General features: G+C 32.0%; 1 protein-coding gene across 1 annotated transcript; it reads left to right on the forward strand.

Moving 5' to 3' along the window:
- Positions 1-8,615: 8,615 nt before the first annotated feature.
- On the forward strand, positions 8,616-13,690 carry ALDH11A3 (aldehyde dehydrogenase 11A3). The gene is made up of 9 exons (XM_003550161.5): positions 8,616-8,978; positions 9,203-9,396; positions 9,597-9,725; positions 10,043-10,162; positions 10,316-10,452; positions 10,804-10,959; positions 11,382-11,760; positions 12,137-12,253; positions 13,303-13,690. Exons 1-9 carry the CDS (start codon positions 8,834-8,836, stop codon positions 13,414-13,416), a joined length of 1,491 nt encoding a protein of 496 aa, XP_003550209.1. The 5' UTR covers positions 8,616-8,833; the 3' UTR covers positions 13,417-13,690.
- The last annotated feature ends 365 nt before the right edge of the window (positions 13,691-14,055 follow it).

The following is a 14,055-nucleotide window of genomic DNA, read 5'->3' on the forward strand; positions in this document are numbered from 1 at the left end:
TATATACACATATGAGTATATATCTATATATATATATATATATATATATATATATATATATATATATATATATATATATATATATATATATATATATATATATATATATATATATATATATATATATATATATATATATATATATATTATTTTAACCTGTGAAATGCATAAGATATATGCTTATTTTATATAATTAAAAATTATAATAATAAATATTTTGAATTATATAAACTATGTTATCATTAAAATTGATAATAAATAATTAATTTTGAACATAATTACATATATTCTACACTTGTCAAATAATTTATTTATGATGCAAAGTTACGTATTTAATTTTTATTATTGATAATTCTTTAAAAATATATAAAAAAATTAATTTAGAAATAAAAATCAAAATAATAGGTGGAAAGAGATAACAAATTAAGAAGAAAAAAAAATCCTAAATACACTTTTATTAAAGAAAAAATCCTAAAAATGTTATTGTTGAATAATAACTCTTAAACATGCATGCTCTTATTTAAGATAGTTTTTTCTAATATATATATATATATATATATATATATATATATATATATATATATATATATATATATATATATATAGTCATAACTAAGGTTGGTTCACATTCAAGTAAATGCAAATGAAAAATTAAACACATTCCAAGACAAGCATAGGAAGTTATGGAACACATTCAAAGAGCTTGAAATCGGTTCCTCTAACCTTGAGACTTGCACACTCTATTTAGGAAATTGAAGATTAGATTTACAAGGAGCTTTATGAATGTAACTCTTTTATTGGCATCCAACACTCACTCTTGAAGGAAGTCACACCCCTCTCTTATAAATAGGGAGACTTGTGAAGAGTTGGAGTATCCCATCCAAAGAGAAGCAAAACAAGAGTGAGAGTGAGAAAGATAGTTCTAGTATTCTTCTTTGGGAGAAAGAGAGTTCTAGTTTTCACCACACTTAGGGAGAGTTGAGAAGAATTGTAAACCGTCCTTGTTGAGTGAGATTGAAAGATATTGTCTTGTATTGAGAGAGTCATTGTAATTCTACTTTAACAGTGGAGATATTTGCTGGCTTGGTCTCGTAGTTTTTACCTTTTACATTGAAAGAGTTTTCCACGTTAAAAATATTTGGTGTCATTCTTCTACTCTCTATTCTTATTTTTTCTATTTCTGCTAAGTGCCTATTTTGAGTCTATAGAGAGGGAAATAGTGTTGGTGTTTCCCAACAGTGGTATCAAAGCTCGCCTGGTTCAAGGGGAGCTATTATCCTATGTGATTTAAGATGGAGGGAGGTGTCACTCATGATGGAGATATGTTCAAGTTAACCGCATAAAATTATTCCTATTGGAAGCCTATGATGGAAGACCATTTGTACTACAAGGATTTGCACGAGCCAATCACCCATGAGAATAAGCTGGAGGAGAAGAAGGACAACAAATGAGAGCTCCTTAATCGGAAGGCTATAGCTATAATTCATAAGTATATTGACCAAAGCTTGTTCGAGCATGTATCAACTTATACCAATGCCTATGAGTTATGGACAAAGCTTGAATCTTTGATTCAAAAGAAGACGTCGAGGAATAAAGCTCATCTTGTCAAACACTTGGTCAAGCTAGAGTATATGGACGGTCAGAACATGATTGAACATCTAAACACCTTCAAAGGTATTGTTAATTAATTGAAGAAGTTAGATATGAATATAGATCATGAATTACAAACTCTTATACTCCTTAGTTCTCTGCCTGAGAGTTGGGACACATTGATTATCACTCTCAGCAACTTTGCACTAGATGGAAAGCTTAGCATGGATAATGTCACAGATAGTTTATTAAATAAAGAGTCTAGATGAAAGGAGAAAGGCTTGAGTAGTCACTCCGAAGCAAATGTTGTTGAAAATGGAGGGAGGAGCGAGCACCATGGTAAAAGAGGCCATGGGAAATCACGAGGAACATTCAAGTCTCGCCCCAAAGGCTTAAGTTGCTATTACTGTGGAAAGTCAAGCCATAAGAATTCCGAGTGTAGATTCTTGAAGAAAGATCAGAAGGCAGGAATTGTCCAGGCTAATCAAATTTACCCAAAGAAGAAGAATGAAGGTGGAACCACTACTGTTATGGCATCAAATGATGAGAATGTTTTTCTTATTGGTAATGAAAATTATTTAAATATTACATCTGGTGATTGTATATGGATAATCGACTATGGAGATCCTTTCATGTTACTCCTCATGAAGGATTTTTCTCGTCATATCAAAAAAGGGATTTTGGTATAGTGAAGATGGGAAACCATGTCACAAGTAAGATTTTTGACATAGGGGAGGTGACTTTGATGATTGAAAATGGAAGCATGCTTGTGTTAAAGGAAGTAAGACATGTGCCTGAGATGCATTTAAACCTTATCTCAACAGGAAAGCTAGATGAAGCTGGGATGACAAACTAGTTCGATGCTGGCAGCTGGAAGCTTAGTAGAGGAAGCATGGTTGTTGCTCGAGGTAAGAAGGAAGGCTCCTTGTACATCATGCAGGGAAAGATATGCTAATGGGAGATGAATGATGCTTAAGATATAACCAAAGAATTGTGGCACAAGAGATTGGGTCAAATGAATGAGAAAGGTTTGGAGTTTCTAGCAAAGGATCACTTTCCAAACATAAAGGGGAAGCCACTTGAATCCTACGAAGATTGTCTTGCAGGTAAACAATGCAGAGTGTCTTTCCAAAGATCAAATGAGGCCAGAAAGAGAAAGCAAATCCTAAATCTTGTCCACTTAGATGTTTGCTCAACGTCTGAAAAGTCCCTTGAGGATGCCCAATACTTTGTTACCTTCATTGATGATCACTTAAGAAAGGTGTGGGTGTATCCGTTGAAGATGAAAGATCAAGTTCTTCAAACTTTCAAGGAGTTTCATGCCTCAGTAGAATGAGAGACTGGAAGAAAGCTGAAATGCTTGAGATCAAACAATGGTAGAAGGGCCCATTGAGGCATACTGCAAGGTTCATGGGATATGACATGAGAAAGTACCTCCCAAAACTCCTCAGTTGAATGGATTAGCAGAAATGATAAATAGAACAATTGCAGAGAAAGTCAGACGTATTCTTTCACATTCAAAATTCCCCAAGACATTATAGGGTGAAGCAGTGAAGACTGCAATTGATTTGATCAATTTGTCTCCTTCAAGACCTTTAAATGGAGAGATACCAAAAGAAGTTTGGTTTGGAAAGAAAGCCTCCTATGGTCACTTAAGAGTCTTCGGATGCAAGGCTTTTGTCCTTATTCTGAAAGATGAAAGAGAAAAGCTTGATGCCAAGGCAAAGGAGTGCATATACCTTGGTTCACCAAGAGATGAACTTGGATTTAGACTATGGGATCCTATAAACAAGAAAATTGTTCGAAGTAGAAATGTGGTGTTCTTTGAAGATCAGACAATACATGATATCCAACGATCTAAGAAGTCAAAGCCTATAGTGAGAAACTCAAGGGGAGAGACTCTTCTAAAAGAGGCAGAACCTATTCAGATGATAGAAACCAATCAGATGGAGCAAGCTCCTCAGATAGAACAGTCTGACTAGATGGAGCATCCAACTCAGATGATGGAAGAATCAATAGTGGAGACTATCTAGACGGAAGATGAATCCCAAGTGAGGCAATCAGCAAGAGTCAGACAACCATCAAAGAGGTATTTCTCTGATGAATATGTCAATCTTACTAATGATGGGGAACCTCAAAGTTTCTAGGAAGCCATTGAGATAGATGATAAGGAGAAATGGATGCAAGCCATGAAAGAAGAAATGTAGTCCCTGATTGAAAATCAAACATATGATTTAGTGGAGTTACCAAAAGGAAGGAAAACATTAAGAAACAAGTGGGTGTTTAAACTCAAGAATAAATATAACAACTCAAACCCAAGGTACAAAGCTCGCATTGTGGTGAAAGGATGTAACCAAAAGAAAGGCATAGATTTTGAAGAAATCTTTTCACCGATGGTGAAGATGACATCCATTAGAGCAATTCTTGGTCTAGCTACAAAACAAGACTTGGAGGTTGAGCAGCTTGATGTCAAAACAAAATTCTTACATGGAGACTAAGAGGAAGAAATTTATATGGAGCAACCAGAAGGTTTTGTAGAACTAGGGAAAGAACACTAAGTGTGTTGCCTGAAGAAAAGTCTCTATGGTTTAAAACAAGCTCCAAAACAATGGTACAAGAAATTTGATCTCTTTATGGCCCAACATAATTTTAGAAAGACCTCTGCAGACCACTATGTGTTTGTGAAGAACTACAAGAATGGTGAGTCCATCATACTCTTATTGTATGTTGATGATATGTTGATTCTTGGCAAAAATAAAATGAAGATTGATGCTCTCAAGAAGGCATTGAGCAAATCTTTTGCCATGAAAGATTTGGGTCTAGTAAAGAAGATTCTTGGAATGAAAATCACAAGAGATCAATCTAGAAGAATGCTTTGGATATCTCAAGAGGACTACATTGAGAAGTTTCTTGAAAGGTTCAACATGCATAATGCTAAACCAGTGTATGTTCCTCTTCCTGGACATTTCAAATTAAGCAAGAAGCAATGTCCAAAGAAGCATTGGAACACTGTGAAGTGGGTACTAAAGTACCTCAGAGGAACTGTCAAAAGGTGTTTGTGCTTTGGCAATGGAAATTTAATGCTTCTTGGATATATAGACGCATATATGGTAGGAGATGTGGATTCTAGAAAGTCTACATCCAAATATGTGATTACTTTTGCAGGGGGAGCTGTGTCTTGACAATCAAAACTTCAAAAATGTGTTGCATTATCAACCACCGAAGCAGAATATATTGCAGTAGCTGAAGCATTCAAAGAAATGTTATGGATGAAGAAATTCTTAAATGAGTTGGAACATGATCAAGACGATTATGTGATAAACTGTGATAATCAAAGTGCCATACACTTAGCCAAGAATCCCATGTTCCATTCACGCTCCAAAAACATTGACATCCGCTATCATTGGATACGAGAGGTGCTGGATGAGAAGAAACTGAAGTTAGAGAAAATCCATACAGACTTTAATTGGTCTTTGGAATTACAAATTATTTTACAACAGATAATTTTCCCTTTTCAGAAGACTCCTTATATACGTACAACTTACAACCTTTAAAACAAATACAAGATCAATACATGCATATACAACAATGACATATGTGGCAGAGAGTTCAAGCCAAATCAACAATTTTATCTGCTTATGCTTTTGTATCAAATTAAATAGGGATGTTTTTAGTCTTATGCTTTTATAAAATCTTATTTTTAGTCCCTATAATTTCATATCATCCAATTTAATTCATATATTTTATAGAAAACTTGTTTTTAATCCTTCCTTATAAATGATGTCGACGTCATTTCCTATGTGACAACTAGATTACAATGTCTATTTATCTAGTGAATTCATGGAAGCAACGTTTAAGAAACAAACAAAATTAGAGGATACAAAAACAAATATGCAACAACGGTTGAAAAATAATAATCAATGAAAACAAAGACAAAAATGAAGTCCTTAAAAGTTACCGTTCGATATGTTTGGAAAAAATATATTAATAACTTCTTTTTTAAAAAATAAAATATTTTTCCACATCATTTTACTCAATATACAAAATAAATAAAAACACACTTTGTTTGCCACAACAGACAGAAATTAATGCCGTTTGTGAAAATTATTTGAAAAGAGTATTTTATAAAAATATAGGAACTAAAAATATATTTCTCCTAATTAAATACATTTCAGAGATAGTTTAACATCAATGATTATTACTTTTAATTTATTTTTTTGAGTAAAAAATATTTTTTCACTAAAAATTTTAAAGTTTAGTTTAGATCCCTAAAAACATTTTCATTTTTATTTTTTTTTTTTAATTTTGAAATGTCTATATTTCGCTTTAAGGGATATATAAACTACTTTTTACTCATTTATACAGCACTTGTTAAAGTGCTTTGAAGACTAAAAATGGTGTATTTCAAGTTTAGAGACAAAAAATAGATATTTAAAAAATTAGGTTTGCAAAAAAAGAGATATTTTTTTTTTAGAGGATTGAACTTAAAATTTCATAAGAACCAAAAATATATTTTAACCTATTTGTTTCTTCTAAGTAAGATAAAATACATATTTTAAGCTTACAGGACTTGCTTGCTAGTTTACTGGATAAAATGTTTCTAAGATGAAGCTTTCATGAAGCAAGGTGCAATGGAACTTGTTATTCACTCAAACAAAGCTTAGTATGTGGAAGTTTAATCAAATAATTTTGAGCTTATATATCAACCGGTCGTTGCACGCAGCACCTGGTTTTGCACACTTATCAAATAATTAGAACATTAAAACTTATCTTTTTTTTACCAAACATTAAAACTTATCTTCTTCACTAATTATTTTTTTGTTATTATTAAAATAGAGGTAGAATCATCTGAAGCTTAATCATATTTTATTACACGTAAAATCTCAAATATATCAAGGGTGTAGCTCAATTGAGTTGCACATGATACATAAATTTTTGTAAATCCCTTAATAAACTTTATTCGATTCTTATCGATAAGAAAATTTTAAATATGGACAAAAATATACATTATTGTATACTATTCACTTTTCAAATTTTATTTTATTTTAATTTACTTTTTTTTTTAAATTTAAGAAAAAATATTAATCAAAATAATTAATTTTAGTAAATCATATATAGTACTATCAAGCAATTACTATTTTAACTTATAAACCTTGTTATAGTTTAATCTTGTGCTTCTAAGTCTTAATGAAAAAAATAATAATATATTTATGTATTTTTCCATGATTAGGTAAGTTTTCCATGATTAATTAAGAAATATTTCTACTGTTTTTTTTATCGTTTGTTTATATTTTAAAAAAATAATAACAGTTAAAAGTGTATTAATTATTGATTAGTCATAAAATACAGTTTACTATATATATGATAAACATACAAAATTAAAATGAATTATTAAAATATGTAAATAAATATTTTTTTATAGTATTATTTTAAAAAAATTGTCTTTTATTTTAATTCTTATTATAAGTTCTGACGAAATAAATGCTTAAATGTAAGAGCGCACCATGTGAAAATATGAAAAAATAGACCATTTAATCTTTCATTGATGATAAAAAAAAATATTTAAAATAAACATAACCATTTATATAAAAAGTAAGAATATATATAAAGTAAAAAAAAGTATTTAAATGTTATTATGAATAAACCGTATACAATTAAATCATTTTATTATTATATAAGTTTTAAATTTATCTTTTTGTTACATTTTATAATGATTTTATTCACTAAATTTATTTGTATAACCAAAATTTTCTTTCAAACATATTTTTTTTGGTAACTATGAAATTTATATAAAATGTCCACTAGATTTGTCTGAAAAAAATCTAATTAATCACTTGTAATAAATTTTGTTGTCTAATCAATTATGTTTTTTTATCCACGTAACTCTGTCTCTCAAACCTTAAGTATTACTTAAGATCCCAGCTCAATTTCAGTCAAATCGACGACATGTTTTTAAAAATATTGTTTATAATTTATTAATGTTTTAATTGAAGTATGTAAAAATACTAGTTTATTAGATAAACGCCATTTCTATAAATATTGAATTAAAACCATATAATTCAATAGTATTATATAATATTTATTCAAATTTTAATAAATTATTATCATATTAATATTCATATTTAAAACTAAAAATATTAAAAGATATTTATATATTTTCTCAATCACCATCACAATACCATCACAATGATACGGAATATTTACTGCCTTCCAGGGACTGACCCAAAAGTCTATATTGAAGGGATGAAATCTTTTTTCTTCCTTTGTAATTTTTTAAATCTCTAACTTATAATAAATAATACTTTTTAAAATATTTACTTTTTTACGCATAAAATTTGAAATTATTTTTTATTTTAAATGATAATAATTTTAACTATTATCATAATAACAATAAACACAACTAGTTTTATACAATTTTACACTAATTATCACTTGAATCATTGTCATAATAATAACAAATATAATTTATTTTACACTATCTAACCTTAATCATCATTATTTTATACCATATAAAATTAGTTTTACACAAAATTTACATCAATCAACTTAAAAATAGATATGCATATAAAAAAAAAAAAAAAATACCAAGGGATGGGGAGCTAGCCCCTGCCTGCCCCTCTACATCCGTCACTGCTATGCCGCCTTGGGAGACTAATTTCATATCTATAGATTATAACTAAAAACATTAAATAAAGAATTATGGGTTCCTAGTTGGGAGGCCTTTTACTTGCAATTTCGTTTTTCTATTTTATTTTTTGTTTTCACTTTTTAATTATAAAACTGTCACTTTGTTTTCAGTGATTTGTTTGTATAAAAAGACACTGAAAACAAGTTGATAGTTTTGTAATTAAAAAGTGAAAACAAAAATAAAAACAAAAAAATAGAATTACAAGTAAACCACCCCTAGTTTTCCGATTAAACAAGCCACGTTTATAATATCTATCATCCACAAATTAATACGAGGCGTGTCCTATATTTCAGTACTAAATTATTAATTAAACTGTTAACATTTTTTTAGTTCCAGCTAAACAGCCTGAAAGCACACTGATCGGCCAAGGACTGAAATAGACTAAGCACTAAGTATTAGCAACATTTATAGCTGTTCCTTGACCCTGTCTGAATCCACTTCAATAATCATGTTATACTAATAATAATCACCAACCACATAATCAACATCAATATATATATACTCCTAAGCCAAAGTACAAACCTCAAACCAAATCGAATCACTTGTTAGTTCAACATGGCTGGCAGTGGCACCTTTGCAGAGATCATAGATGGTGATGTGTTCAAGTACTATGCACAAGGCCATTGGAACAAGTCCTCTTCTGGAAAATTCGTTCCCATCATCAATCCAACCACTAGGAAGACCCACTTCAAGGTCCAAGGTATTGTTAACACACCCTTTTGTAAATATAACATGAAAACCATGTCCTTTTTTTTTGTCTTCACCATATCAATTATTGGTTTTTGATCCAATACTTTGATTGGAAGAGAATTAATAGCACACCTATGTGATCATTTTGTTTTTCATGTCTTTGTTGTTGGAATTCATGGTTTTGAGGGGTGGTGACTTTAAGATACTAATCCGCTTTAATTGAATGTCAAACAGCTTGTACACAGAAAGAGGTTAATAGGGTCATGGAATCAGCAAAAACAGCTCAAAAATCATGGGCCAAGACTCCACTGTGGAAAAGAGCAGAGTTGCTTCACAAGGCTGCAGCAATACTGAAGGAGCACAAAGCACCTATTGCTGAGTGTCTTGTAAAGGAGATTGCAAAGCCAGCTAAGGATGCTGTCACTGAGGTATGTGCATGTACGAGTAGAAATTTTGATTGGGCTAGTATTTATCAAATTCAAGAATTTTTTTGTCACCTTCCAATATGCACATAACATGTTAGGAACTCTTGATGGAAAATTAAGGGCTTATGTTGCATGTTTAGAAGATTTGGCTATTTGGTTCTTGGCTTTCACTTTACTTTTTAAATTCTATGATTTTTATGTAGGTGATCAGATCAGGGGATTTGGTGTCATATTGTGCTGAGGAAGGGGTGAGAATTCTTGGGGAAGGAAAATTTCTGGTCTCTGATAGTTTTCCGGGCAATGAAAGAACCAAATACTGTCTCACTTCCAAGGTATTTTGACCTTTTCTTTTAGAGGTGATGGCTCTAATACTTGGCATTGACTATGCTGTTTTTTTCTGTCACAAAATGTTTCATGTCTCAAATTTTAGTCTCTAATACCATCTTAGAATTTTAGCTTAGAACATAACTTAATCCTACAAAACCAATTTGTAAGATGAGAGGACTATTCAATCTGTATAAGGACTATCCAAACCTTATAAGGCCTATATTGACCATATCTCTAGTTGATATTGGATCTCAACAATATGCTAGACCCTATGCTTGTGATTGTAAATAAGGCATTATTTTGAGATATTTTCTGTGTGCAGATTCCACTGGGAGTTGTTTTAGCCATTCCACCTTTCAACTATCCTGTTAATCTGGCTGTTTCAAAGATTGCTCCAGCGCTTATTGCTGGAAACTCCATTGTTCTTAAACCCCCCACCCAGGTATGCAACTATTTATAGAGCATATACTTATTAGTTATCAATAGTTATATAGTCCTTCTATTATTTAATTTAGATAAAATCTCAAGGGTTGTGTATGTTTTGAATGCTTGAGTCAGAAAACTTGCTTAGCGAGTTAGCTCTTTATCTTTACAGGGTGCTGTTGCTGCACTACATATGGTGCATTGCTTTCATTTGGCTGGTTTCCCCGAAGGCCTTATTAGCTGTGTGACAGGAAAGGGTTCCGAGATTGGTGATTTTCTTACAATGCATCCGGGGGTGAACTGCATAAGGTAATATGCACTTCTTTGGCTATGTTGTTATTGTTATCCTCCTCTACAATGGCTGGTTTTATTGCTTTCTATACAATAACTCACGGGATTCATAATTTGCAAATGTAGTTTCAACTTCCAACAAAATGTTCAAGCAAGATTAGATACAATAAATCATGCCTCATCTTTTGTATGGTTACATGATATATCAGTCTTTAGTTTCAAAAGTAATTATAAGATAATATGAAAAACTTAAAGTAACTTTGTACCAAATTATAGAAGAGTGCCTGGGAATTTTTAAGTTATTAGAGAGATGTTTTGTCATTGCATTACATCTGGAAATTTTTCCACCTAATTTACCTTAATCTTCAGTTTCACTGGTGGGGACACTGGAATAGCAATATCAAAGAAGGCCGGCATGGTTCCTCTTCAAATGGAATTGGGTGGAAAAGATGCCTGCATTGTTCTTGAAGATGCTGACTTGGATTTGGCAGCTGCTAACATTGTAAAAGGAGGCTTTTCCTACAGGTAACAATAGTATATAGCACCTTCAGAACGAAATTATATTGACTTCAAAAAGCTTTTAAGGAGAAACATCAACATTGCTTCATATCGTTCGGGTACTACTTCGATCCTTGGCGGAAACAATTTTTTGTTAGGTTTTATTTACCTCTTGGCCAAACTCCGGATTAGTTAGAGTTCATTTCCCCTCATGAATAGGAGGTTAAGACCAAAAAATCCTTTAACAGATTGTCTTAGATTTTCCTAAAAGAATTGTTATTAATCCTTTGAATTTCATGATTAATGTGGAACTTTCACATTTTCCCAAGTTTAAAACTTCAATAAGGGAACTGATTTATACTTCACAATTTTCTCACTGTGGCTGCATTAACTCCTATCACAGCATAGTCCTAAATCCTAACACAAATGCTGTGATTTTTTTATGTCAGTGGTCAAAGATGCACAGCTGTAAAGGTTGCTCTGGTCATGGAATCGGTTGCCAACACTCTTGTAAAGAGAATCAATGATAAAATTGCAAAGTTAACTGTTGGACCTCCTGAGATTGACAGTGATGTCACACCAGTTGTCACCGAATCCTCCGCTAACTTCATTGAAGGGTTGGTAATGGATGCTAAGGAGAAAGGAGCAACATTCTGCCAGGAATACGTAAGGGAGGGAAATCTCATTTGGCCATTGCTGTTGGATAATGTTCGTCCCGATATGAGGATAGCATGGGAGGAGCCATTTGGACCAGTTTTGCCAGTTATCAGGATAAATTCTGTTGAAGAAGGAATCCACCATTGTAATGCTAGCAATTTTGGCCTTCAGGTATAGCATCAGTTAATCAATGTGCATGCATACATGCAAAGGACAAAAGGGTACCATCATTTAAAAAATGGTTACACTTTTTTTTTCCCCTAATTTTCTTTTTACATGCAAAAGAAAGTGTCAGTTATAATCAGTTTTTACTTGATGAATTTGAAACGTTGAACATTTTTTTTCAAAAGTAGGATGGTCTCGTGAATCCTATGTACCCTTGAGAGTTAAGTGAGATTGTCCAATTTTTTTTCAACATATTGATGAATGATGATCACTTTAGAGTGTCACAGCATAATCTTGAGTGTGTTCTCAGTCAAAAACGCCATTTATCCATTCCAAGGCGGAAAAGTTTTCATTCCTTTGTTTAATCCTATGTATAACGCAGGGATGTGTCTTCACAAGAGACATTAACAAAGCAATGCTGATCAGTGATGCAATGGAGACAGGAACAGTTCAAATTAATTCAGCACCAGCTCGTGGACCTGATCACTTTCCTTTTCAGGTGAAACATTTGTCCTCCATCTTGCTAAGTTGCCATAAAAATTTTGTAGGTAGTAATACCAATTGTAAAATTCCTTTTTTATAAGAAACAAATTCAAAAGTTTTTACAAAAAAAAAAAAAAAAAAAACAGGAAAACATTCCTCCTTTATTCCCACACAACATCATTAATTGATGAGTTTAACTTATATACCCTCACATCTAATCATTTTTTACAGAGATTGATGGGTCATTGAGCTTCGGGTGTTGCTAGGTGCACCCAGCATTATTGACCTTCGGGTGTTGCTAGGTGTACCCAGCATTATTGCTGGTGCACCCAACATTTTTTAAAAATACCAAAATTGTTCATGTATTTTTTTTGCATTTGTGATAAGTGTGCGTGAGGGTGGTCCGTAAATCGTATGGATCAAGTTGATCCGTAAGATTGATACGAATCAAGTTGATTCGTAAGTTTGATACAGATCAAGTTGATCCGTATGTTGATATTAAGCATACGGATCAACTTGATCCGTAAGCCTTTTACAGAACAACACGGATCAACTTCATCCATAAAAGCCTTACGCATCAACTTGATCCGTAAAAGACTTACGGATCAAGGACGGATCAAATTGATCCGTAAAAGACTTACGGATCAAGTTGATCCGCAAACCTTTTACGGATCAACTTAAAAGACTTACGGATCAAAGATATTTTCGTCATTTCATCTTAAATGTTGGGTGCACCAACAATAATGCTGGGTACACCTAACAACACCCTTGACCTTCACCCGTTTCCTAGCATAAACCCGTGAAAGATTGTTTGGACCCAATGGCCTATCACAGATATTCAATAAGATATGATCACATTATCATGCCATCTTATTCGTTAATATTATGTGGCAATAAGGTAACTCAACTGATGATATCATGAATTTAATGCTAAAAGGTGTATAAAAAATATTAAGCTCAATTGATATTACGAAATTTAAGAATAAATATAAAACCAAGCAGAGTCATAAATGTCATTTAGTAACATATTTTTCCGTCTAAACAAGCAAATATGATTCGTGGCAGGGTCTGAAGGATAGTGGAATTGGTTCTCAAGGGATCACCAACAGTATTAACATGATGACAAAGGTTAAGACTACAATAATCAACTTGCCAGCACCTTCTTACACTATGGGATGAGAATAATGAGATGTCCAAGAAACAGTTTAGTCACTCAAAGTAGTAGTAATCAGCATATAAAGTAGGCTTTTCCGATCTCCCACGTTACAGCTTAGCCCTATAGAGTTGAGTAAGGGACAGTCTTTGAGAGGGGGCTGCTTGCATACAAAAAATATTTGTTGCAGTGCATGTGGATTAACTGTACTTTATGTTTCTATGGAGAAAAGGGTAATCACTATTTGTACAAGTAGGATATGAATCTTGAATAAATTATGGTTCTCCAACTTTACTTGAATTCATGGGTGTATGCATCATCGTGTGATAAAATTAAAATTTACCTCAAAATTGACTGATCTGGTGGGAGAAGATTAATCGATAAGAAATTCCAAACATATCCGGTTAAATAAAAAAAAATATAAACTTTTTGAAGTTAAAATGTACTAACAATATAATTTTTTTCACTCTAATTACATTTTGACATGTATTATAAACTTGTTAGTTTTTATAATAATTACGTTAAAAATCATATTCAATATCTTTGTTTGATTGATAATACAAAAATAAAGAAAAATATTTGATAGATACACAGTATGTTATCCACCATCTAGAAAGAGTGTAGAAAAAGAGAAAAAATTGTGGGCATGAAAATAGAGAGAAGTT

This window comes from Glycine max, chromosome 17 (assembly GCF_000004515.6).
Source record: "Glycine max cultivar Williams 82 chromosome 17, Glycine_max_v4.0, whole genome shotgun sequence".
Taxonomy (NCBI): domain Eukaryota; kingdom Viridiplantae; phylum Streptophyta; class Magnoliopsida; order Fabales; family Fabaceae; genus Glycine; species Glycine max.

What these genes read in the sequence shown, in the direction of transcription:
- ALDH11A3 (XM_003550161.5), top strand. Translation starts at nt 8,834, where the DNA reads ATGGCTGGCAGTGGCACCTTTGCAGAGATCATAGATGGTGATGTGTTC. An exon ending in CTAAGGATGCTGTCACTGAG is followed by an intron (nt 9,397 to 9,596) that starts GTATGTGCATGT and finishes ATTTTTATGTAG; the next exon opens with GTGATCAGATCAGGGGATTT. An exon ending in CTGATCACTTTCCTTTTCAG is followed by an intron (nt 12,254 to 13,302) that starts GTGAAACATTTG and finishes GATTCGTGGCAG; the next exon opens with GGTCTGAAGGATAGTGGAAT.